General features: G+C 41.1%; 1 protein-coding gene across 2 annotated transcripts in view; it reads left to right on the top strand.

Annotated features, from left to right (window-relative positions):
* Nucleotides 1-24,928, top strand: part of LOC144686672 (myosin light chain kinase, smooth muscle-like) — a 433,503-nt gene that overhangs the window by 398,519 nt on the left and 10,056 nt on the right. Inside the window, exons 26-30 of one of the 2 annotated variants that reach the window (XM_078552188.1) lie at nt 3,499-3,716; nt 5,858-5,981; nt 21,241-21,393; nt 21,542-21,665; nt 24,639-24,774. In XM_078552188.1, the coding sequence (XP_078408314.1) occupies nt 3,499-3,716; nt 5,858-5,981; nt 21,241-21,393; nt 21,542-21,665; nt 24,639-24,774 (755 nt within the window). Of the gene's footprint in view, nt 1-3,498; nt 3,717-5,857; nt 5,982-15,839; nt 15,894-21,240; nt 21,394-21,541; nt 21,666-24,638; nt 24,775-24,928 lie in introns of those variants that run through there. The other variant, XM_078552186.1, reaches the window with a different exon arrangement.

Below are 24,928 nucleotides of genomic sequence, written 5' to 3' on the forward strand. Positions count from 1 at the left end.
GGAGAAAGGAGATTGTGTGTAAGGTAGAGGCATTTTAAGATTCAACAAGTGTGAGAAGCCTCGAGCCTGTAAGCCTCAAGCTGCCGTCTGCAAGGACCCAGAATTGAAAAATACTCATTTTGAATGCGACTGTCCAGGGTGTGCTTTTCCAGCTGTCTGTTTAAATCTATGAGATTTATTGTTGCCTTAATGGGGGTGTAACTGAGAGTCAGACTAATTAGGGAATTTTTGTAGTTACTATAGTAGTAATTTTGTAGATGTATGTATGTGTTACAATCTTTCTTGTATTAATAAATGTTTAATTTAGTTTTATAAAAAAAAACCTTGAGACTCGGTGGTCTTATTACTACTGAATTCAAAGCCTGCATCTCGAAACATACAAGTTGCAAAAATGGATTATGACAGTTGTTTCAGGTTTCCCTCTGGGCTTTGAACAACTGAACCTTTACCATCAGCTATGTCATAACAGTGATAGTGAGGGATTCAGCGATGGCAATGCCATTGAATATCATGGGATGATGATTAGATTCTCTTTTGTTGGAGATGGTCTTTGCCTGGCACTTGTGTGGCACAAATGTTACTCGCTATTTGTCAGCCCAAGCCTGGATATTATCCAGGACATGCTGCATTTGGACATGGACTACTTCAGTATCTGAGGAGTCACTAATGGTGTTGAACATTGTGCAATCATCAGCGAACATCCCCACTTCTGATCTTATGATGAGTGGAAGGTCATTGATGAAGCAGCTGAAGATGGTTGGGCCTAGGACCCTACCTTGAGGAACCCCTGCAGTGATGTCATGGAGCTGAGAATACTGACCTCCAACAGCCACAACCATCTTCCTTTGTGCTAGGTGTGACTCCAACCAGCAGAGAGTTTTCCCCCTGATTCCAATTGACTCCAGTTTTGCTAGGGCTCCTTGATGCCACACTCGGTCAAATGCGACCTTGATGTCATGGGCAATCATTCTCACCTCACCCTTGGAGTTCAGCTCTTTTGTCCATGTTTGAACCAAGGCTGTAATGAGGTCAGGAGCTGAGTGGCCCTGGCGGAACCCAAACTGAGCATCAGTGAGTAGGTTTTTGCTAAGCAATTGCAGCTTGATAACACTGTTGATGACCCCTTCCATCACTTTACAGATGATCAAGAGTAAACTGATGGGTGGTAATTGGCTGAGTTGGATTTGTCCTGCTCTTTTTGTACAGGACATACCTGGGCAATTTTCCACATAGCCAGGTAGATGCCAGTGTTATAGCTGTACTGGAACAGCTTGGCTAGGGGTGCGGCAAGTTCCAGAGCACAAGTCTTCAGTACTATTGCCGGAATATTGTCAGGGCCCATAGCCTTTGCACTATCCAGTGCCTTCAGCCTTTTCTTGATATCATTGAGTGAATCGAATTGGCTGAAGACTGGCATCCGTGGTTCTGGGGACCTCGGGAGGAGGCCATGATAGATCATTCACTCGGCATTTCAGGCTGAAGATTGTAGCTTCAGCCTTATCTTTTCCACTGATGTTCTGCCCCCCCCCCACCCACCTCCACATAATTGAGGATGGGGATATTTGTGGAGCCACTTCCTCCAATGAGTTGTTTAATTGTCCAGCACCATTCACGACTGGACATGGCAGAACTGAGAACTGCAGAGCATTGGTTGTGGAATCGCTTAGCTCTGTCTATCACTTGCTGCTTATTGTTATCGCCACCTGTCTGTCCTGGGCCCCAGGGAGCTAACATCTGCCTCCCTCCCTCCTTCCCTCCCACCATTCCCCACCACTATCGCCCACCCCCACCCCCATCCCACCATCCCCAGCCTTGGTCATGTTGCGTTGTCCTTCAATGCAGACTTTACTGTGGCCCTCGTCCTTGCTGGAATCTTAATGTTATGAGACCCATGAGTCAGGGAGCAAACCTGCTGCTGTGTGGGCTTCACCATAGAGAGGGGGACAAAACTGAGCATGGTTGTAATCCAGTTGCCTCATGATCATTAGGGTGTCCCTTTAGTCGGCCAATTATGCTGACCTTGAGCTTGACCCACCTGAAAAGATCCTCCTCCCATATTAAGGATTCACACGTACAAAGCAACTGTGTTGTGATGCAGAGCCTTGAGAAAATGGTGAAATTCCAACTGTATACCACTGTGCCACCACAGCGGTAATGGTAGTGTCAGGGACATTATCTGTAAGGTATGATTCCGTGAGGATGACTACGTCAAGCTGTTGCATGGCTAGTCTGGTAGACAGCTCTCCCAACTTTGGCACTAGCCCCCAGATGTTAGTCAGGAGGGCTTTGCAGGGTCGACAGGGCTGCAATTGCCATTGTCATTTCCGGTGCCTAGGGCAATGCTGGGTGGTCCACCTGGTTGCATTCCTTTTTGTGACTTTTTGTAGTGGTTTGTTACAACTGAGTGGCTTGCTAGGCCATTTCAGAGGGCATTTAAGAGTCAACCACATTTCTGTGGGTCTGGATTGGAGTCACATGTAGGCCAGACCAGATAAGGACAGCAGATTTCCTTCCCTAAAGGGCATTAGTGAATCAGATGGGTTTTTACAACAATCAACAATGATTTCATGGTCATCGTTAGGCTTTTAATTCCAGATTTTTTTACTGAATTCAAATTCCACCATCTGCTGTGGTAGGATTCAAACTCGGGTCCCCAGAGCAATACCCTAGGTCTCTGGATTACTAATCCAGCGACAATACCACTGCACAAACCCTCCCCCTGAAAAATGTTCTTCCTACCCAGACCTGGATTTGTTTCTTACTGCTTCTGACAATGTGAGGAGGAAATTTTCTGCTCCACCTCCACTCACAGTGGGGGCTTCCCTTCCAACTGATATGCACATGTGAGGTCACCCACAAAATTCTGGTGTAAAAACCTCTCGAGGCCATCCTCGGGCACAATCTATTTTCCATTAGTATGAAAGCAGTGCAATTTATCACATGGACTTTATGGACCCAGATCACTGCTAGCACGATTCTGTACATAGACATTGTCAGGTTTCACTTTGGAAATTAAATGTGCTGAATGTAACATTGCTTGAATCAAATACAGGTGGTATGAAAGGGTTTTCCAGTTTTCTTTCCTCCATGCTTCCATTGACTTCTCTCTGCTGTGCCTTCATTGTATGGACAATCAGAAGTTGCTTTTTTCACTGTATTAATGTTATCAATATGTAGGTCCCATTCAGTCAATGGTGCTCTGATTAATGGACTCGTTGATTTTTCCAAATTCAACCCCAGCAAAGACCCTGTGGAAGTACCCAGTACACAGACAGGTGCTAACTTTAACCTAACCAACCCAGCAGAAACAAGTCAGGTGTTCGTTTTCTACCCCACCAGGGTATCTGCTCCATTGAAGTCAATGGACCCAAATCCCACAAGAAATGTACAAATAAACCACACCCTACCAATCAATAGACGCATATTCAATGTGTTAACCTGCTGTGCTTCTCCTGCTGTTTCTTCAATTATTTAGGCGGTATATTTTTTGTCTCACAGAGTTTCAGGAGGAGAGCTCTTTGAGAGGATAATTGATGAGGATTTTGAGTTGACTGAGAGAGAATGCATCAAATACATGCTACAAATTAATGAAGGCGTGCAGTTCATCCACAAGCAGGAAATTGTACATCTAGACTTAAAGCCAGAAAACATCATGTGTGTCAACAAAACAGGAGCAAGGATAAAACTTATTGATTTCGGACTTGCTCGAAGATTAGGTAATAATTCCACTAGAATGCCAGCGTTGATAACTTTGTCATATTTTATATTGCCATGTGATTCTGTGCATGAGTGATCTCACTGAACAAGGTAGGTCTGAGAGATATCAGGTCAGTTATCTTGGACTCATGTGACTGAAAAACATAAGGCTTTTTCTGAACCTTGTTGATCAAAGTGACTTATAATGACTCTTTTAAGACAATGCATTTAACTCCCAGCGACTTTCAATACAGAATTCAGCCAACTATAAAGAAAATGTCATATTGCAGAAGACACCTAGCTTCTACCTCCTCTGCCTAAAGGCCTTCCCTCACTCCCCTTGCTTCCTGCGGCTTTCACCCCACTCCCCTGCCCCAGGCCTCCCCCCATCCCTTCTCCGGGCCCTCTTCCACTCCCCTGCCATAACATTTTCCCAGTCCCTATCCTGTACCTTCTTCCACTCTCCTGCCATAACATTGGTGGAAACTCTTTGTGCATTATCAGGGTATTCACAAATTTCTCCTAAAGTTAAGGTAGCAACTACAAGAAAAGACGCAGAGGAATTCCTTGCAACTAAGTGTATTAAAATGATAAATCCAGTGGTTCCTTGGGCAATTTGTGTCATGAGACAAAAGCAAAAGAGAGTGGAGATACCCACCAGTGGCTGGTAGTGGACTGCAGCATTTTTGTAGGGCCAGAAGGTCCATTCCTGCTCCTCCTGGCACATGAATTCCCCAAAACAAGTTTCACATTGTCTTAAGACTATTGGTTAGGCCACACTCTGCCCATTTGCATTTGACATTTGCAGTTGAGGTTCTCTGATCAGTTGACATCCCAATTTGTGGGATTTGCTTATTCCTGCCAATCATAGCTGCAGCTCAAATGGACCCTCACCAGCAGGGGATCAGGTCATTTTACAGCTCAAGTGCACAATGGGCATGTGTTGGAACCTCATTGTTAGCACCAGTAGGCCCAGGCCCAGGCTCAGGCTTGTGCCAAACCAGTGCTTTGGGCGTATAGGGGGAGGGGACAGCGGAAATTTGGATGTTGCTAACTAACAGTCGGAGTGGACTTGCACCTGCAGGCAATGGGTGGGAGTGGCCCTTTTAAAGACACCTTGCTAAGCTGCTTAACACAGATACCAATGGGCAGAGTCCATTGAATTTCTCAGAATAGGTCCTCAAACAGGCATCAAAGCCTCATTAACACATTCCAAGAATGACTCGTTTAACTGAGGTTCCATCTATACAGCAACTCTTGCTGCTGACTGGAAAGGTGTCAAGAACATTGCAGTTGTAGCACAAATAAACACAGTCTTCCCATCTAATCTTTCAGGCGGATGTAAAACATCCCAAGGCATTATTAGGTACAACAGTAGAAGAGTTATCCATGGTGTCCTACCCAATATTTATCCCTGAGCCAACTTCAATCAAAAACAGATATTTGTTCATTATCACATTGTTGTTTGTGAGAGCTTGCTGTACCTACATTACCTACATTACCTACATTATGACAATAACTTCACTTCAAAAGTACTTCATTGCCTCAAAGTGCTTGCTTCAAAATCCTTTCAGATGTCCTGAGATGGAAAGGGCGTGATAAAAGCACGAGTCTTTCTTTTTGGGTGGGACCTTTGTGTGCTCAATTAACGACCAACCTGAAAAATCGATAAGACAGTAACTTGGGGATTCAAAGGGCAGCCAAGGTGCTCCCCACGTTGTTCACTGCTGGCTGTTCATTTTGCATGAAAGAAAACATCAGACAGCAGTTGAAAGTCACCCTCGATGTAACTTGTTTTGCCTTGTTATAGGCTTTTCAGACACATTTCCTTTTCGTCACTCCTGAATTGACAGAACTGCTTCATGAGCGCTTCACCTTACCATCTGTGCTCCAAGCTGAGACGTTATGTCTGTCATAGCCCTCTGTGTTTTATCTCCTGCCTTTAATCTCACCTCTTCTCCAAGAAATGGAACAAAAACAAATCATTGGCAAACCTTGTCCAGTATAGACAGTTAACTGAAATATTTTGTTAAAGCTAGAAATGAACTAGTCATCCTTTACAAAGAGTCCTTTATTGCCAGAACTCAATAAGGTCCCTACATGTTTCAGCAGAGAAAAGAGCATTGGCGCATAACATGGATCCTTCTGCTATTTCTTCCAGAAAGCACAACCTCTCTAAAGGTTCTATTTGGAACACCTGAATTTGTGGCTCCTGAAGTTATCAACTATGAACCAATTGGGTATGCAACAGATATGTGGAGCATAGGTGTCATCTGCTACATCTTGTAAGTTAAGTCAATTGCAACCATGATGTGAACCTGATTATATAATAAATGTATGCAAAATAAGCAGAAACATAAATTTTATATTTTTGTCAAAGCTGATCTCCATTTTTACCCCAACTGTTTCATAAATAAATATTTAATTAACAATTGAGTTGCAAATAGCTTTGTTTCATTTTTTTTTTTACCACAGAAGTTAGTGGGGATGATTCCCATCTTCACGATTTGGGCAGTAATCTGGCAATGTGAATCCCATGCCTGTTGCAGAACTCACATGACTTTTATCATATTAAAACCAATAGGATGAAAATCTGATGTGTTTTACAACAGGTGGACGATAGAAGTGGAAATTTCCCCAGTGACTTTGACCTTAGGTTAGATTGGTGGGTTCACTTAAATTGATGCAAACAGGAGTGGTTTCCGTAATTTTAACAATCTAATCTGGATCTATTTTTAATGCCTGGTAACAACTTAACAGGCACATTTGTTTGGAAACCTAGAAACTTGTTGAATCTTTATAAACATGGAGCTGTATGAGCTCTATCTTGCTCTACATTGTAATAATGTATTCAATCACTATATTAATTGTAATATTGTTAATTGGAATTTTCTTTATTTGATCTTGGGCTGTGGGCGGCACTGGCTACGCAACAATTATTGCCTTGGGGACATTAAAAATCAAGCATGTGGTGTTGGACTGGATTCACAAGCAAGCCAAAACAGCTAGGGAATGGCGAGTTCGCTTCCCTGACAGACATTAGTGAACCAGTAAGGTTTTTGCTATCCAGCAGCTCTCATTGTCATTTTATCTGGTGCCAGCTACCATTATCAAATTTATTGAATTCAATTTTGCAAATTGCCATGGTGGGGTTTGAACTCACATCCCCTAGGTTTGTGAATATAATATTGTTAATCTAATCTGATTGGGCTGAATTTTACGCTGATCGGGCGGGTGTGTGCCTGACCTGATGGGGCGTGAAATCGCGCAAGATGACAGCGGGCGAGCGTCCCAATGTCAACCCACGCTCGCGCTATATTTCAGTCAATGGGCACGTGCAAAAGTCAGAAGCCCGCCGACAATTAAGAGGGCAATTAAGCCCATTAACGGCGCAATTGTTTGTCAGTTTGCATAGCCTGTCCAACTTTACGGTTGGCGGACAAGCAAATCGGCCAGGCGGCCTTTACATTTTTCAAGAAACCTCATCTAAGGGTGGGATGAGGTTTCCATTATTAAATAAAATAAAAACAGAAATCTGTGGACAGCATTTTTATAATCTGTATGTTCAGGTGTCTGATTGTGATCCTTGGATATTTTCTTCCTGATTTTAAAAACTTTATTTCCTGGGTTTCGGGTTTGCAGCTCCCTGAGGCAGCTTTCTGTCAGCACTCGCCCGCACCCGCATTGACATTGCCCCCCGGCAGCGCTGAGCTTTTCAGCACATGTTTCACACTGGCTGGCCGTTAATTGGTCAGCCAGCATGAAATCGCGGTTGGGGGCTCATTGCAGTCAGCGGTCCATTTCCCCATTGATCCCAGGCCCACCAATTGCGCCTGCCCACCAAGCTGAAAATCCAGGCCAATGGGTTTAAATGTATTCCAGATCAGTTCATCTGAAAACTTGCTACTTGATTGGAATGAAGACTCATTTTGAATTCCTTACTTTAATGTTATCAGTATTATATGATTTATTAGCACTTCTTCAGGAAATATCTTTATTTAGGGTATTTGACCAATTATGAACTTTTCTTGAATATATTTATCTATAGATTGTACACTTAATATCTATTGAACATTTTGCCTCATACTTCGGTTTTATTGCAAACAAAATTATTTCTATAGCCTGTACAATCTGATCAGAGTTAAGTCTCCACAAGTGCCTAGTACATGTTTAGTGCAAGACTAGTACAGACTCAGTTCTGATGAAGAGCCATTCGGACTCGAAACGTCTTCCTCTCCACAGATGCCGTCCGACCTGCTGAGCTTTTCCAGCTATTTTTGTTTTTGTTAGTGCAAGAATATGTTTTATCCAAAAAACAGATCAATGAACAGGCAAAAATTGTTCATTATTGGGGGTCACCACGTTGCAGTGATGGCTTACAGAGGAGATAAACTGATGGATAATATTAGCTTACAGGACATACTGTTGAACCAGTGGGAGAGAAAAAAATTGAAAAATACCTGAAATTTTAACTCTAGTGGATAAAATGTTTGCCATAATAATAGTACTAATAACTTGTATCTTATAAATCTAATTAGAGATCAGGATATGATTCTTCTGTTGCTGAAGTTTACATTCAGCTGTCAAAACATTACTTATCTGCATATATTCACATGTATGAGGCCTTAATGGCCCAGAATTTGCTATAGTGGGACATCGTCTAGTGTGCCCCATTTGTTAAATTCTTTTTCTTAGCTTTGGCTAAAATACATTTTGCACTGCATATTGCTGGATATGCAACGGAAAACGGCATGGTGAAATCAACAGTGCATCTGGAGACTTGGTGAATGAGACCAACAGTCTTTCTCCTTAACCAATCAGATTTAAGAATAGAGAAACAGTGGCATGACGGAGAAGGGAATAGGGTGAATTAGAGTGAAATTAAATACAGAAAGAGATATATAGAGGGAAAAAGAAAGAATGGTTAAAAGAGACAGAAAAGAAAGCAAGTTATTTATTAAACTTTAAGTTTTCGTTCTTAAACATCTTTAAGAACAATGTACTAGAAAGCGGGGTGAACGTGTGGACTTTATTTAAAACAGAGAGCGGGGTGAGCATGTGGACTTTATTTAAAACAGAGCAGGGTGAGCATGTGGACTTTATTTAAAACAGAGAGCGGGGTGAGCGTGTGGACTTTATTTAAAACAGAGCAGGGTGAGCGTGTGGACTTTATTTAAAAGAGAGCGGGGTGAGTGTGGGCTTTATTTAAAACAGAGAGCGGGGTGAGTGTGGGCTTTATTTAAAACAGAGAGCGGGGTGAGCGTGGGCTTTATTTAAAACAGAGCGGGGTGAGCATGTGGACTTCATTTAAAACAGAGAGCGGGGTGAGCGTGGGCTTTATTTAAAACAGAGAGCGGGGTGAGCGTGGGTTTTATTTAAAACAGAGCGGGGTGAGCATGTGGACTTTATTTAAAACAGAGAGTGGGTGAGCGTGTGGACTTTATTTAAAACAGAGAGCGGGTGAGCGTGAACTTTATTTAAAACAGAGAGCGGAATGAGCATGTGGACTATATTTAAAGCAGAGAGCAGGGTGAGTATGTGGACTTTATTTAAAACAGAGAGCGGGTGAGCGTGAACTTCATTTAAAACAGAGAGCGGGGTGAGTGTGTGAACTTTATTTAAAACAGAGAGCGGGTGAGCGTGAACTTTATTTAAAACAGAGAGCGGAATGAGCATGTGGACTATATTTAAAGCAGAGAGCGGGTGAGTGTGTGGTCTTCATTTAAATCAGAGAGCGGGTGAGAGCGTGAACTTTATTTATAACAGAGAGCGGGTGAACGTGGGCTTTATTTAAAAGAAAGAGCGGGGTGAGCATGTGGACTTTATTTAAAACAGAGGGTGGGGTGAGCGTATGGACTTTATTTAAAACAGAGAGCGGGTGAGCATGTGGACTTCATGTAAAACAAAGAGTGGGTGAGTGTGTGGACTTCATTTAAAACAAAGAGTGGGTGAGTGTGTGGGCGTTATTTAAAACAAAGAGTTGGGAGACTTCATTTAAAAAGAACGTGGAAAGCAGCTGATTGGTGAGTTGCATTGGTGAGTATTTCTAGTCTTTAGATTAAAACTAAGGTCTATAGTTAGTGTTTAGATCTCTAGTCTTTATTTCCTCTTTCTTAAAAATAGCTTGTTAAGTATGAGATCAATACTGGTGTAAATAATTAATTTCAATAAAGTGTAAAGAGTAAGAATACTAGGGATCCTGGGATCAGGCTATTTTGGATCTGGTAATGTGTAATGAGGCAGGTTTAATAAATGATCTGAGTAAAAGATCCTCTAGGAAACAGTGACCATAACATGGTGGAATTTAGCATTCATTTTGAGAGTGAGAAACTTGGTTCAGAAACAACTGTGCTAAACTTAAATATGTGTAATTGAAAAGGAATGAGGGCAGAGTTGGCAGGAGTGGACTGGGAAAGGAGTTTAGCAGAAAAGGCAGTTGATGAACAATGTCAGACGTTTAAGAAAATGGTTCATGACTCACAACAAAGATATATCCCAATGAGGAAAAAAGATTGTAGGAAGGGGATAAACCAATCATGAGTAACCAAGGAAGTTAAAGATAGCATCAATTTGAAAGAAAAAACATACAATGTGGCAAAGGTTAGTGGTAAACCAGAGGATTGGGAAAATTTTAAAAACCAACAGAATATGACCAAAAAAGTAAAAGAGGGAGAAAATAAGCCTTGAGGGTAAATTAGCAAATAATATAAAAATGGACAGTAAGAGCTTCTTTAAATATATAAAAAGGAAGAGAGAGGCCAAAGTCAAAATAGGCCCCTTAGAGAATGAGGTTAGGGAAATAATAATGGAAAACCAGGAAATGGCAGAGGAGTTGAATAAATGTTTTGCATCAGTCTTCATGGTAGAAGACACTAATAGCATTCCAAAAATGCTAAATAATCATGGGTCAAAAGGGGGGAGGAAATAGATACAATAACTATCATTAGAGAAAAAGTACTAGGGAAACTAATGGGGCGAAAGGCCAATAAGTCACGTGGACCTGATGAGTTGCTAGGATATTAATAAATTATAAATATCCTGGGATATTAAAGGAAATTGCTGCAGAGGTTATGGATGCACTGATAGTAATCTTACAAGAATCTTTAGATTCTGGAAAAGTCCCAGAAGATTGGAAAACTGCCAATGTAACACCCTTATTCAAAAAGGACGGGAGACAAAAACAGGTAACTATAGGCCAGTTAGCTTAACATCTGTCATTGGGATAATGTTAGAGTCTATTATAAAGGATGCATTATATAATCAAGCAGAGTCAGTATGGCTTCTTGAAGGGGAAACCAGGCCTGACAAATTTATTAGAATTTTTTAAGGAGGTAAAAAGCAGGATAGATAAAGGGGAACCAGTAGATGTAATATATTTGGATTTCCAAAAGGCATTTGATAAGGTACCACACATAAGGCTACTTAATTAGATAAGAGCCCATGGTGTTGGGTAGTATATTAGCATGGATTGAGGATTGGCTAACTAATAGAAGACAGAGAGTTGGGATAAAGGGGGTATTTTCAGGATGGTAGCCTATAACTAGTGGAGTGTCACAGGGATCACTGCTGGGGCCTCAATTATTTACAATATATATTAATGACTTGGATGAGGGAAATGAATATACTATCACTAAGTTTTCAGATATCACAAAATTAGGTGGGAAGGCAAGTCGTGAGGATGATACAAAGAGTCTACAGAGGGATATAGACAGGTTAAGTAAGTGGGCAAAAATGTGGCAGATGGAATATAATGTGGGAAAGTGTGAGGTTATGCACTTTGGCAGGAAGAATAGAGGAGCTGAAGATTACTTAAATGGGAAAAGACTGAAGAAAGCTGCAGCACAGAGGGATTTGTGGGTCCTCGTGCATGAATCACAAAAAGCTAGCATACAAGTTCAGCAGCTAATAGGTAAGGCAAATTAAATGTTTGCCTTTATTTCAAAGGGAATGGAGTATAAAAATAGGGAAGTCTTGCTAAAACTATACAAGGCACTAGTTAGACCACACCTAGAATACTGTGAATAGTTTTGGTCCCCTTATCTAAGGAAAGATATACTGGCATTGGAGGCAGTCCAGAGAAGGTTCACTAGGTTGATGCTGGGTCTGGAGAGATTTTCTTATGAGGAGAGGTTGAGTAGGTTGGGCCTGTACTCATTGGAGTTTAGAAGAATGAGAGGCGACCTTATTGAAACATATAAGATTCTTAGGGGGCTTGACAGGGTAGATGTTGAGATGTTGTTTCCCCTTGTGGGAGAGTCTAGGACCAGAGGGCATAATGTTAGAGTAAGGGGGCGCCCATTTAAAACATAGATGAGGAGGAATTTCTTCTCTCAGAGGGTAGTGAATCTGTGGAATTCTTTACCGCAGAGGGCTGTAGAGGTTGGGGCGTTAAGTATATTCAAGACTGAGATAGACAGATTTTTAATCAGTAAGGGAGTTAACGGTTATGGGAAAAGGCACAAAAGTGGAGTTGAGGATTATCAGATCAACCACAATCATTGAATGGCGGATCAGACTCATTGGGCCAAATGGCCTACTTCTGCTCCTACATCTTATGCTCTTGTGGTCTTATGGTCTTACCATTGGGAATGAAACTCTACAATTTCAGTTGTTCTCTTCTAATTTAGTGGCACAGCAGGAGCATAAGCCTCATCGTAAATCTCACCATGTCATTAATTACTAGCACTAACAATCTTCGCGCTTAATTCATTTTAACAGTGCAAATGCAGTAAGTTTTAGAAACTCATTGGGAGGTTCATGGCGAGCTCCCATTTTCATGGGACTGAAGGCAGTGTGGTGCAAATCATCCAGAAAATGCTGATTTGACATCAGCACTGCCATTTAAAGCTCAACCCTGCAGCTAAAGCCTTCCCTTAACCTTACGCAGCTAAACATGTGTTCAACAGCAGGACGGGCCACAGACCCCCAACACCACACCCTCCCCTTACAAATTAGGTTGATCTTCCTGGCTGATGCTACAAATCTGCAGGTATTTGGTACTTTCTATAATTGTTTAAAGCTGCAGAAGTCTACAGGGAATGCTGTGGCTTGTGCTGAAGGAGATATTCCCCCTTGAATACAGCATGACATGGAGAATGAACAGAAGCTACACAGAGCAGAACAAGTTGCTGGAAGAGGGAGGATGAGGAAGAAGTGGGCTCTCAGCAGAAGGCCATTTCTGTACAGGGTGTCCAGGAAGCAATTCTCCTGCCTGAATTTCAGCAAGGAGCAATGTGCATGCAACGTCTGCATTCAGTGTGGACATCTTAATTGAAACCTGTCACCTGCTGCAACCTCAGAGAAGGATGAATATGGCATTGCCAGTGGCTCTGATAGTGACTGCTGTGATCAGTGTTTATGCTCTGTCTTCTTCCAAACTGGAGCTGGAGATACTTGCAACATCTTGCAGTTTGGCCTTTGACACAGTCAGCCATGAGGGCCTTGAAAGGTAATGGAGACATTTGGCTGCAGAACATTCTGGGGAGAGATAGTGAACTGTCAGAGGTTGTAGTCCAGATCAATACCAATGACATAGGTAGATTATCCCAATCCCACTCTCACTGCTTTATCCCAGGTCCCACTCTCCCTGCTTTATCCCAGCTCCCAGTCTCACTGTTTCATCCCAGCTTTCACTTTTGCCACACCATTTTGATGTACATACCCATCAGCATTCATCTGTAGGTTGCCCATCAAAATGCTCACCTGACGCTTCTGCAGCTGAAATCAAATGCGACTTCGCCCTCCAGGAAGCTGACAAGCCATCCTCTCCGCAGCCTGGTGGCAGGCCATTAAGAGAAGACGGTGGTGCAGCGGGAATATCACTAGACTAGTAATCCAGACCCCCAGGCTAATGCTCTGGCAGCTGGTGGAATTTGTATTCAATTAATACATCCGGAATATTAAGCTCATCTCAGTGATGGTGACTATGACAACTATCATCGATTGGTATAAAACCCCAGCCAGTTCACTCATGTTCTTTAGCGAAGGAAATCTTCCATCCTTACCTGGCCTGGTCTACAAGTGACACCAGACCCACAGCAATGTGGTTGACTCTTAACTGCCCTTTAAAATGGCCTAGCAAGCCATTCAGTTCAAGGGCAATTAGGGATGGGCAACAAATGCTGGCCTTGCCAGTGATGCCCAAATCCCATGGAAGAATAAAGAAAGAAAAACTTGTGCTTGGTATCTCACCATGTTCAGATGTCACAGCTGCTTTCCTCTAATTTATTTGTAGTGTCAGTATCTGAGTGGGTGGTTGTGTGTGTGAAATTGAGTGACAGTGTGTCTTTAATGCCACTGTCTTTTTGCTGTCCCTCCAACGCCTGGCCAAGTTGCACTTCTTGGGAAAGGCACAAGGGTAAAGTTGTGGTGTGGAGAGGGTGATTAAGTTAGATATGCATGCTTACACCATCTGCAGCTTGTAAATCTGTAGAGAGTGCAGGATGAGGGAGAAGTGGTATGTGTAAAGGTAGGTTACATATGAGGATACTATCAGCTTCAGTGGTTTCAGCCATGCCGCTGGCCTCAGCAATGAGTATTCCAATAATGGTGAGCACAGTTTCCTCCATGGAGCTAGAACATGCAGGTATGCCTCTCCCCCTCCAGTTAGTTCCTGCTGCATCTAGTTATGTGCTACCTTGTCCTGAAAGAGAGGGGGGATTGTGACAGGGAGCATGGTATAATCTGTTTGGAGGATGTGGCTGTCATGACTGGCAGTGTGTGCAAGATGTGGGTGGGAGCCTTGCTAGTTGTGTGAAGGAGAGGTGAAGCATATGAGCATTAGATGTATGTCCTGATTGTTAGAGATTATTGGTAGATGACTGATGGGACAGCAGTGAATTGAGCTGTGTCCGAGGCTAATGAGGCAGTTGGTAGGATATGGCATTTGAAGATGCATTCACTGACCTTGACCACGCATTTGAGGTCATTGAGCTTCATGCAGCACTGCATCCAGATCCTTGGGTTTGACTCCTTGCATTGGCCTCAATTGCCATTTGTTCCTCCTGCCTTCTGTGTGTGTGTGGAGAGCCACCCAGCTCCATGTGGATACAGGATATCTTTCCATCGAAAACCTTGCAACCAAACTCTCCCAGGTTGTGCCATTTTTCAATTTTTTCCAGGCCAGAATCACTTCCTGTATGGCTGCCACAATGCATCTCTCCTTTAAGAGCTAGCTAGCTAGCTTGAGGAAGTGCAGTATGGTTTTAATTGTTATCTAACTACTCATGATATTGGCCAGTTAATGCTGGCTGGATGCTGAAGTCATTGAAATGAGCAGGTAGCATGAATACTACCATACTGACTATTGCTTGCATCTCAATCAATGGGCATGGGTTAATCATGCATCACAACCCCCTTGCCCATTTTACAGAGCTTTTGAATTTAGTCCGCATTGTCCTTTCATCTGGTCTCTAAACTGGAGAAAGGATAAATGCTGATTACATTTATCTTTAGGGGAATGCTTTAGCAAATAGCAGCTAGGCCATTATGCTAGATATTATTGACCAGAAAGCATATTGTAGTGGAAAAAGTAAACATTCCAGTTTAGTAATGGCCGCCATTTTACAGTGATATTAGATTTTGAAAAACAATGATCTGTTTTTAACCATTCCAGTCATAAGTTGCACATTGATGCACTCTGTATAGTGCATGGAGGAATAGGTAGAAATAAACAACCTTTCATTTACCATCAGGTAATGCATATATGAATGATACAATAAAGTAACGCTAGTGCAAGTAGCAGAGCATTAAAATATGGGAAGTGAATTTTATACCGTATGCCTCAAAAGTTACGTGAGATATGGTCTACATTTAAAACTGAGAAGCATTTATATTTCTTGGCTTCATCAGATGAGTTCAAAAAATATCTTGGCAAGCTTTAACTAAAAGGAAATGATGTTTATAAGCGCATTTGATACAATTTTAATCCTGAAAAAAGCACAGTGTTTATGATCCTGCGTTTGAAAAAGAGCCAAAATTAATTAAGTGGGTGTAAGGGCTAAGATAAAGGGAAATCATGTAAATAGAATGGAAATTGATAATAAACTTAAGATTATTCTAAATCAAACTCAAATTGTAAAAAATTCAGAGTGCTGTAGTAAGAAACTGATGGCTTGCACCCAATGCCATCTGCTCCTTCGACAGTCTGAAGATAAATCAGTTTATTTTTGCATTCCGGATGGAAAATTGTTTCCATAGTAAGTAGATCCACTCTTACCAGTTATTAACTTTAAAAGGATATAAAAGGAGCATAGTGCTCATTCCAGATTTATACACTCTGTGCCGAAGCAGATTTAATGGACCTGATAAAGTAAAAGCAGGTTAACTGTACTAAGAGCTTGTTATATGGAAAATCAATTTTAATGCCATAAATTTTTGAAACTCTTTTACTATTAGGCTACATTGTATATGTTTTTTTCAGTTTTAAAACACCATACTTTAAATGCCTTATAGAGTCAACTGAACTACTGAATTAGTTGGGAAAGTCTGTTGCATGGTAGCCTTTTTGTCTAGAGATTATACACATGAGCTCCCTGGAGAGACATCAGTGGTTTCCTGTATATTCTAAATTAAAGTCCATCTTCATAGTTTTGAGAAAGTATTAAACTAAATCTTCTTGAGTAACTGGAAACAAATTATTTCAGGACCTAATGCCTGCAAAGTAAAAGCTACAGCAACAGCAGCAAAAAGTGACTGCTATGAAGTAAAAGTAGAAGCAATGTGCTGAGTGAAAATACAAAGAGTTCCTTGCGGTTCTATAAACTAAACAATTATTTTGTTAGATTGTTAAAGCAACAAACAGACTAGTGTTATTTTATACAATATATTCACTACATTCCACTGTAATACATTTGCTACTCTGATTAGCAGGGGCACTTGTTTACTATAATGAACACTTGTTTACTTCTCTTTTTAAAACTCTTGAGTGCCAAAAGTTATTTTAAAATTAAGTTTCGAAAATCAGAATGCAGTTGGGAAATATTTACTTAGGAAGAACCTCACATATAGTTTTTCTACTCGAGGCAAAATACCAGCAGCTTACCACAAAAATGAAAAGTTCAGTAATAACCTAAGTCTGATTAACTAAAGAAATATATCTGAAACAAGAGATTCAACAGGAGTACAGAGCATCAAATGTTTTTCCTAATACATCTTTGATTTGTTATAATTTCAATTAAAAATTGGTTCATTCAAACTATATGATTATTCAGTTTGTTAGTATTAAGCTTTGATGTATTATTTACATTGCTTAATTCAATTTACCTGATAATTTAGTCTTTTAGTACAAAAAGTTATCAGTAGTAGACTGCACTGCAAAGCAGCTTGAAGTTTTTAATAAAGTTAGACTAGAGTGAATGCAAGTCATAGGACATTGTGCTCAACCTGTAGAGTCCTGTGGTCAGACTACACCCTGAGTGCCGCAGATATTTCTGGCCACCAAGGGGGATAGTCGAAACTGGAGGCACAAGAAGAGGCACAAGACTAATTCCTAACAGTGGAGGACTGAGCAATGATGAGAAACTGGTGAAGTTTGACCTTTTCCCCCTTGAAATTAAACAATTAATAAATTATCTTATAGAGGCACACAAGATAGTAAACTATATGGAGAAGATAGACCTGAGATGTTACTTCAAACTGAATCATAACCGTTGGCCAAGGACTTGGAGGACTCCAATCCCTTAGAGCAGAGAAGGCTGAGGCGGGGACCTGATTGAGGCCTACAAAGTTATGAGGGGCATAGATAGGATAGATAGGTAGAAACTTTTCCCCTTAGTGGAGGGGTCAATAACCAGGGAGAATTGATTTAAGGTAAGGGGCAGGAGGTTTAGAGGGAATTTGAGGAAATTTATTTTCACCCGGAGGGTGGGGGTATCTGGAACTCACTGCTTGAAATGGTGGTAGAGGCGGGGTAGACAACATTTAAGAATTATTTAGATGAACACTTGAAACACCATAACATTACAAGGCTACAGGCCAAGTGCTGGAAAATGGGATTAGAGTGGACAGGGGCTTGATGACCAGCGTGGACATGATGGGCCGAAGGGCCTCTTTCCATGCTGTAAAACTCTGACTGTGACTCTATAACTCACAGGTCCTAAATTGTAAAAGGCAAATTTAGGACTGTTAGGAAGTCCTTCCCTCAGAGCGACACACTAATGGTGAGGCAAAGGTAGAACCCTTTGAATAATTAACCAATAGTTTGGTGCAGTGATGAAGGCACTGTAGGGCCTTTTTCGATGGATGAGCTAGAGCCTTGTTTCTTTAGCTTGAGATAAAAACAAGTGAGCATGGTATTGTTATAAAAGTTTTCAATCACAAATATTTTATCTATTTTTGAGCTGAATCCAGGGAGACATTCTGAATTGTGACAAATTGAGTTATTACAGCTATTCCCTAAAATTCTTCCATGTTTGAACTTTTCCCAATTGCTGAAAGGTTTTCTGATATCTGGTTACAGAGGCCTATGAATAATTGCAAGTAATCATTAGAATGGACTCTTTCAATAAATAATTAATGTAAAATGTTCTTTCTAAATGTATTTTAGGACATTTTTCAGATTCCAAAGTGAATAATAAAGGTTTTTTTTGCAGCACTATAAGTGCTACTATTACTATAAATCTTGATATAATATATTGAAAAGTTATAGGTAGAATAATAGATCTAATATAGTAATAATTCTATTCAATAAATTATTTTGAAAGATTAATTAATTAGTTAAAGCAAGGAGCATTTTACAAATCTATCTTCTATGAATGAAATATATCTATAGCATACACCTGAAGTATGATGATATTTTAAAAGATTTTGATTTAAGTGATGTGAATATAACTATTGGAAAATGCATAGCTGATGGTTGTACTTAAATGATTTTACACCATAAGTTGGCATGGCCACAAATGTAATTATTTGCCCAGGTTTAGAACTGATATGAAATATTATGATATAGCTGTCATTGGTGCCTGCTGAATATCCCATGGTTATTTTAGCCAATGTTCAAATTGGTGCTTTTTCACCAGACCCAAAAAGAGTAAGAGATGACCTGATAGAGATATTCAACTTAATGAAGATTTATGATGGGATATATAGTGTTAGATGACTTGCATTGGTCAATGAGAGAAAACTAATAGAACATATTTAAGATAATCGCAAAAGGAACTAATGGGTAGTTGAGGAAAAACTTCTTTCCACAAAGTGAGGTTAGAATGGCAAAGTTTCTACTACAAACCTTTGTTGAAGCCGAATCCATGGGTTGGACTTAAACCGAGTCAGGATGACTTGGAAGCCCTTTAAAAATGGCAGATGGGTCCTGATTCCAGGGTTTCTAACCCCATTTCCGCGATTTCCAATTTTTAGGAATGCCTTTTAAGAGTGCAGGCTGGTTCAGGTCGCGTGCCCGCATCCTGCATTCCCGACCTGGCCGTCTCCATTGTGGGGATAGGCATGTTCTAGTCCTCTGCAATTTTCATGGAGTCAGGCTGACTGTTCAAAGAATCAAGGTTCACGGCACCTCAGAGGTGTCGTAAACCATAGTCTGTGCGAGGGAACATTTTGAAGGTAAGTTCAAAAGGTCCTCCTCATGACCCCCATGCCAACCTATGCCACCCGACCACCACCCCCCATGGCTTCTCATGCCCCCATGCCAACACCCAGAGCTGTCAATCAAGCAATGTTTTCCCTGGATCTCAGGTGTTTCAACAGGCTAATGGATTTCTGGGCTCTCAGCCAAGCCTCATTATGTACTTTTTGGCTGAGCGCTCAAACATCTATTAGAGTACTAAAACACCTAAGCCCCGGGGAAAACATTGCTTGATTGACATCTCTGGTTTTCTGATCTATACTGTCAATTGCACGATGTTTATTTTACGTAAGATAAAGAGGTTCAAGTGCTAGCAGATTCAGCTGTTGATCCTCTGAAGGATCTGGATGATTGACACTTTTATTGGCCTGTAGTAAAAAGGATTTTTTTAAAGAAAGTGGAACATTATCAATGAATGACTTTTTTTTAATGGTTTTTTAATGCATCATGTTGTCACTATAGGATTCATTGATTCTATACAGTGTATAGTGGGTGAATGGGCATGGAAGTGCCATAGCTTGGCATGGGGGCCATAAGGGATGGTTTGGGAGGCATACCTTGGCATGGGGGCATAAGCAGGCATGGGTAGTGGGTAGGTGTCATGAGGTGGTATGGATGGGGCATGGGCAGTGTGTGGAGGTGAGGGGGTGTGAGGGCTGGAGGGCCTTTCTGTTTATATTATAACAGGGATGAATTCCCACAGCACCGAGGTGGGCCTTTTGAATAGCCCACCTACGCATCCAGCATCTCCTGTGGCCACCTCTTAACTTTTTCCCAGGTTGGTAGGTCCGACTCCCCTCCAACCTCCCACCCCAACCCCCCCACCCCCTTCCCCCGCAGCCGCAACGAAAATCCCGTCCTTGTGGGCACTTTCGAGGTGGGCAGGCGGAGTAGGGAATTTTCCCGACTCCCACTTCCCACCTCAAGAATGAAAATTCAGCCCCATAAATCTTTTTAAAAAGAAATTATGTGGTTGCAAAAGAGAATTGTCAAAGTTATTGGATTGAGAAATAAAGTGGGGCTAGACTAGGTGGCTCACCACAAGAAAAATATTGGTGAAGACTGCTGTGTCAAAAAGTTTATTTCTGTCACGTAACATTCTGAAAATCTATGACATAATGCTCATGTCTGTAGCAAATGATTCCAAGATCTCTTTTATACCATTTCTGCTCAATCTCAATTTCCTTATACTTTGCTTTTCTAACAGAAAGCCGTAATTCATTCTCAGCCTTAAGAACATAAGAAATAGGAGCAGAATTAGGCCATTCAGCTCTTCAAGCCCATTCTGTCATTCAATGAGATCATGGCTGATCTTCAACTTCAACACCATTTTCCTGTATTTATCTAACTCTATTTATCTCCACCTTCATCACTGAACCCTTTGAATCTTTACTCATTCTCTGAGATTTCAATCATTGCGGTAGCCCAAGCAAAGCATGTTGTAAATAGACAAGAGCACGTTGGCAGCGAGGTAAAATTCCACATTTAGAAATTTAATGCATCCTCATTAAGTTGGATATTTTCCTACTCAATAATTGACATTGTGCAGAAAACAAAATCCACACAGCTAAATATAGGGTGGACAATTCAGGCTGACAAAAATGTGATCAAAGCCCAGGTTTTCTGTCATCATCCAGGTCATATCTGGTGAAAAATAGGCAGGAACTTTACTGTTTGTGCTGATGATAATGACCCATTCTACATGTAATTGAAAGAGTAACAGTAAATACAGTATAAATGTATTAGTATGCCTACATTGTAGTTTGGGTAGAAATGTATAATATTGTATTAACAGACCTGAAACAACTTTTAAACACATTCTTAATTTCATTTGGTTATAATATTTCTAGAAATAATGGAAAGTTTACAAATCTTTAAGTAAAGAAGTAATTAGTTTTAAAGGGCTAATCTTGATAAGCATCCATCTTTATGCTGTTATATAGTGTGGTTTTCATTTTGTGCGCTAGGGTCAGTGGACTTTCTCCATTCATGGGTGATAATGACAATGAAACTCTTTCCAATGTAACGTCTGCTACCTGGGATTTTGATGATGATGCCTTTGATGAAATTTCGGATGATGCCAAAGACTTCATTGACAATCTACTGAAAAAAGACATGAAGTAAAGCTTTTCATTTGCAATATCTTGGATTTAATTTTTAATTTTAATAAATTGTTTTGCAATTGTCATTCAAGATATCAATGTTATGCTGAAAAAAGTAATCAAGATCATGTCTTAAAACTCTACCATAAATGTTCATACATACCAGACATCGAATGAACTGTGATCAGTGTCTTGAACACAAGTGGCTGAAAAAAGATGTTAAAAACATGGCAGTGAAAAAGCTTTCAAAGGAAAGAATGAAGAAGTACATGGCCAGGAGGAAATGGCAGGTACAATTGACGATAAAAAACAGTAAATGTAATAACCGAGTCACTGACAAATACACAAATATGTCAGGAGATATTAGATAAAATGCAGGAAGATAGCATATTATTATTTTTTTCTCTTTTTTTCTCCTTCCTTCCTGAAGATGCTGATTCAAACTATTCACCCAAATGATGCAATAAAATAGAGAATTGCAACCCTCTGATACATTACCCAAATGACCATTATTCATGGATGAGCCTGAGCAGTTAGTATTCATAGGCCTGGCATCACAACTATCACATTCTCCATCAGAGATCACTAGATAATGAGTGAGCATATGTTTCTCCCTCCCTAATCCAGATCAACATTAGCTGCTGAACTCATCACAAACCAAAGCCTGAATCTGAGAACTTCTTGGCCTTTATGGAAAGTGGGGTTACTCTTGTTGAATGAAACATTTCCAATTTTTAACATCCCTGTCAGCATGAAGAATTATCAACTCAGGCACAAGCCAGTAGCATGTATGGAGAAGTTGAATCTACTCTACCCCAGGAATGTTCCTTACCTACCTTACAACACCAGTGTGGAGTTTACTATGGGTACTTTCTCTGTGCTTTCACTTTGTGAGATTATTAGTTTAGGAGTTGTGAGCCAACCACCAATTAAGGGATGTGTTGAAACTGTCCAAATTCATTTAATGTAGTTTTCTTTAACAACCAATACAGAGACAGTGCCAAACCCGATCTTAGCAACAAAACCACAGTATATTGTTCCATTTTGCCATACAGTAGCTGGGACTGAAAGCTTATTTCAAGGCATACCATAGTTAGAGCTCCAATTTTTCCTTTTGCAATAATAAACAAAGTGCCCTTTTTCCCATTAATCTTCCATTTCCCCCATGAAAGTCATACATTTCCATCTCATCTACTACAGTTGGAAGATATTGCTATCCATCATAAGTTGGATTGTTTTTCCTTACTTTTTCTGTATTTGCAAATTTTATAGAAAACTATTCCCATATTTCTACTGGATGAAATTTGCTTTTCTACTTATTGGGACACAATAGGATTTCTCTCTCACTTCTGCTCGAAATGGCACAAAATCGATGGAGCTTCAGGACTGCCCACCCGATGCTGGCATTTTGAGGCCAAAACCATCTTCAGGCCCAGATTTTCACTCACGGGTCGGGTGTGTAGAGACGAGAGAACTCCTGGCTCCATGAACCCGACCTTGAAAATGGCTGCCTGGATGTCAGGTTTTGAGTGCTGGGCGGGGGGCAAGCTGGGTGAGCCTGGAAGAAGTTAGGAGGCTATGGGTGCAGAGGTGGGCTGGGCTGAAGGCCTGTCACACCCAGCACTGTTTCCAAGAAGAAGAAAACATAAAACATCCCTCCAGCCCTCATCCCTCACCACCCCCCCACCCATGCCCCATCCTAGCCAACCCATGCATCCTTGCCAAGGTATGACACCAAACAACCGATATGGCCCCTTATTCCGCCTCGGCCAAGGTATGCCCCTCCAGACAACCTCTATGGCCCCCCATATTCCCCCACAGAAAACTATGCCCCTGAAACAACCTCCAAGGCTCCTCATGCCCCCCATGCCAAAGTATGTCCCCCAAACAATCCCTAAGGCCCTCATGCCCTCCATGCTAAGATATGCCTCCCACCTTCATACTCCCCATGCCAGCCCATGCCCCTTCATCCACCGCCCTTGCCTTTGCACCTACTATGCCAACTCACCCGTCATCCACCATGGATAGACCTCAAGACCCATGCAGAGATGAGATAAATTAAAGTTCTATAATATAAAGTACTAAGCGTCTATTGCAGACCACTATATTGACAAAAACACTGTCATTCATAAAAGCCCATTTATTACATTTACATTTCTTCAACTAAATAAAGCCTTATGACAACAAACATTTCATTCAAGTGCACAATTTCTTATAACAACAAGCATTGGAATTCATAGCCCCACATCAAAGAGTCTATAACCACTTGTAGCTGTGAATCAAACTGTGAAATGGCAGGCATCCTACTATGATAATGAATGGCTGTGAAATCAGTCATGCAGCACCAATCCAATAATGGAAACCCTCAGGCTTATGTCAACAGAGTTAAATAGCAAGCAATCAAGGATTCAAAGGACAGGATGTTTAAATGAGATTGACAGCTCCCTTTGACAGGGTCCTCTAGACAGTTTTTTACAGGTCCCTTTGACAGGTCTTCTTGACACTTTTGACAGGTCCCTTTGACAGGCCCTTGTGATAGGTGCTTCGGACTGTTTTGACGGTTTATTTTTACATGTCCATTGATGGTTTCAATGAGCCTGACATTAATGAGTATATGCACTTTTTATGCACATTTATGCCTACTTTTAACAATTCCAAAGGGCACATGATATACCCCAAAGGGCACCTGACCTCCATCAAAGGTATCCCCAGGCCATATCCAAAGGGGCACCTTACTTCTCAAACAAAATTCAAAACTTCAAAAACAAATTCACAAAGTTCAGACCCACTCTTACCAGATCTAAACTTCAGGTTTCACACTCCAGGGGTACCAAAATCCCACTTCTGTGAAGGCAGCTGACAATTTGAGTGACCCGCTGCCTCCGTAAAACACGCATGCACAAAATGCACGCTGCCCCCATTCCCACCCCAACAAAGCTAGTGTATGTCCCTGATTTGCGTAACTAAGCTTCCTCCTGGCTGTTGCAGGCAGGCGACTTGCCCATTTACAGGCCTGCCTGAAATTTGCATCGAGTGAGCAAGGGCATCGAGATTTTCCAACTCTTTGAATTCCAGCTGCTGGCCATCCATTTCCCAAGCTAGAAATGGACAGACAACGGTTGAAAGGTGTCCCCAGTAAAGTTTGATAAGTTACTGATCAATGCACGGTGCACCACTGTATTATATTTGTAATACATTTTATCCTTCCTCAAACAAAATTTGTATGGAAATTTCACGTTATTCAATTCTTTTGTGATTTACAGAAAACAGGGCATGCAGTGAGGGCAATAGGGCGGCTGTCTTCTATGGCAATGCTAGCTGGTCTAAGTGGGAAGAAGTCCTCACAGGGAAACATGCCCACCAGTCCTCCAGATTCAGCTGAAAAGCTAGAAACCGAAGGTAGATAAAAATCATGGCTTTTGGATATTTTTTCAAGATTAAGTTATGATTACATTAAGAGCACAAATCTGTATCACAGCCATGAGATTAAAATGTTTGTCATTTCTATCTTTATATTTCAATAGTCACATTTCCTCACAAATTACACAACACC

This window comes from Cetorhinus maximus, chromosome 11 (assembly GCF_964194155.1).
Source record: "Cetorhinus maximus chromosome 11, sCetMax3.hap1.1, whole genome shotgun sequence".
Taxonomy (NCBI): domain Eukaryota; kingdom Metazoa; phylum Chordata; class Chondrichthyes; order Lamniformes; family Cetorhinidae; genus Cetorhinus; species Cetorhinus maximus.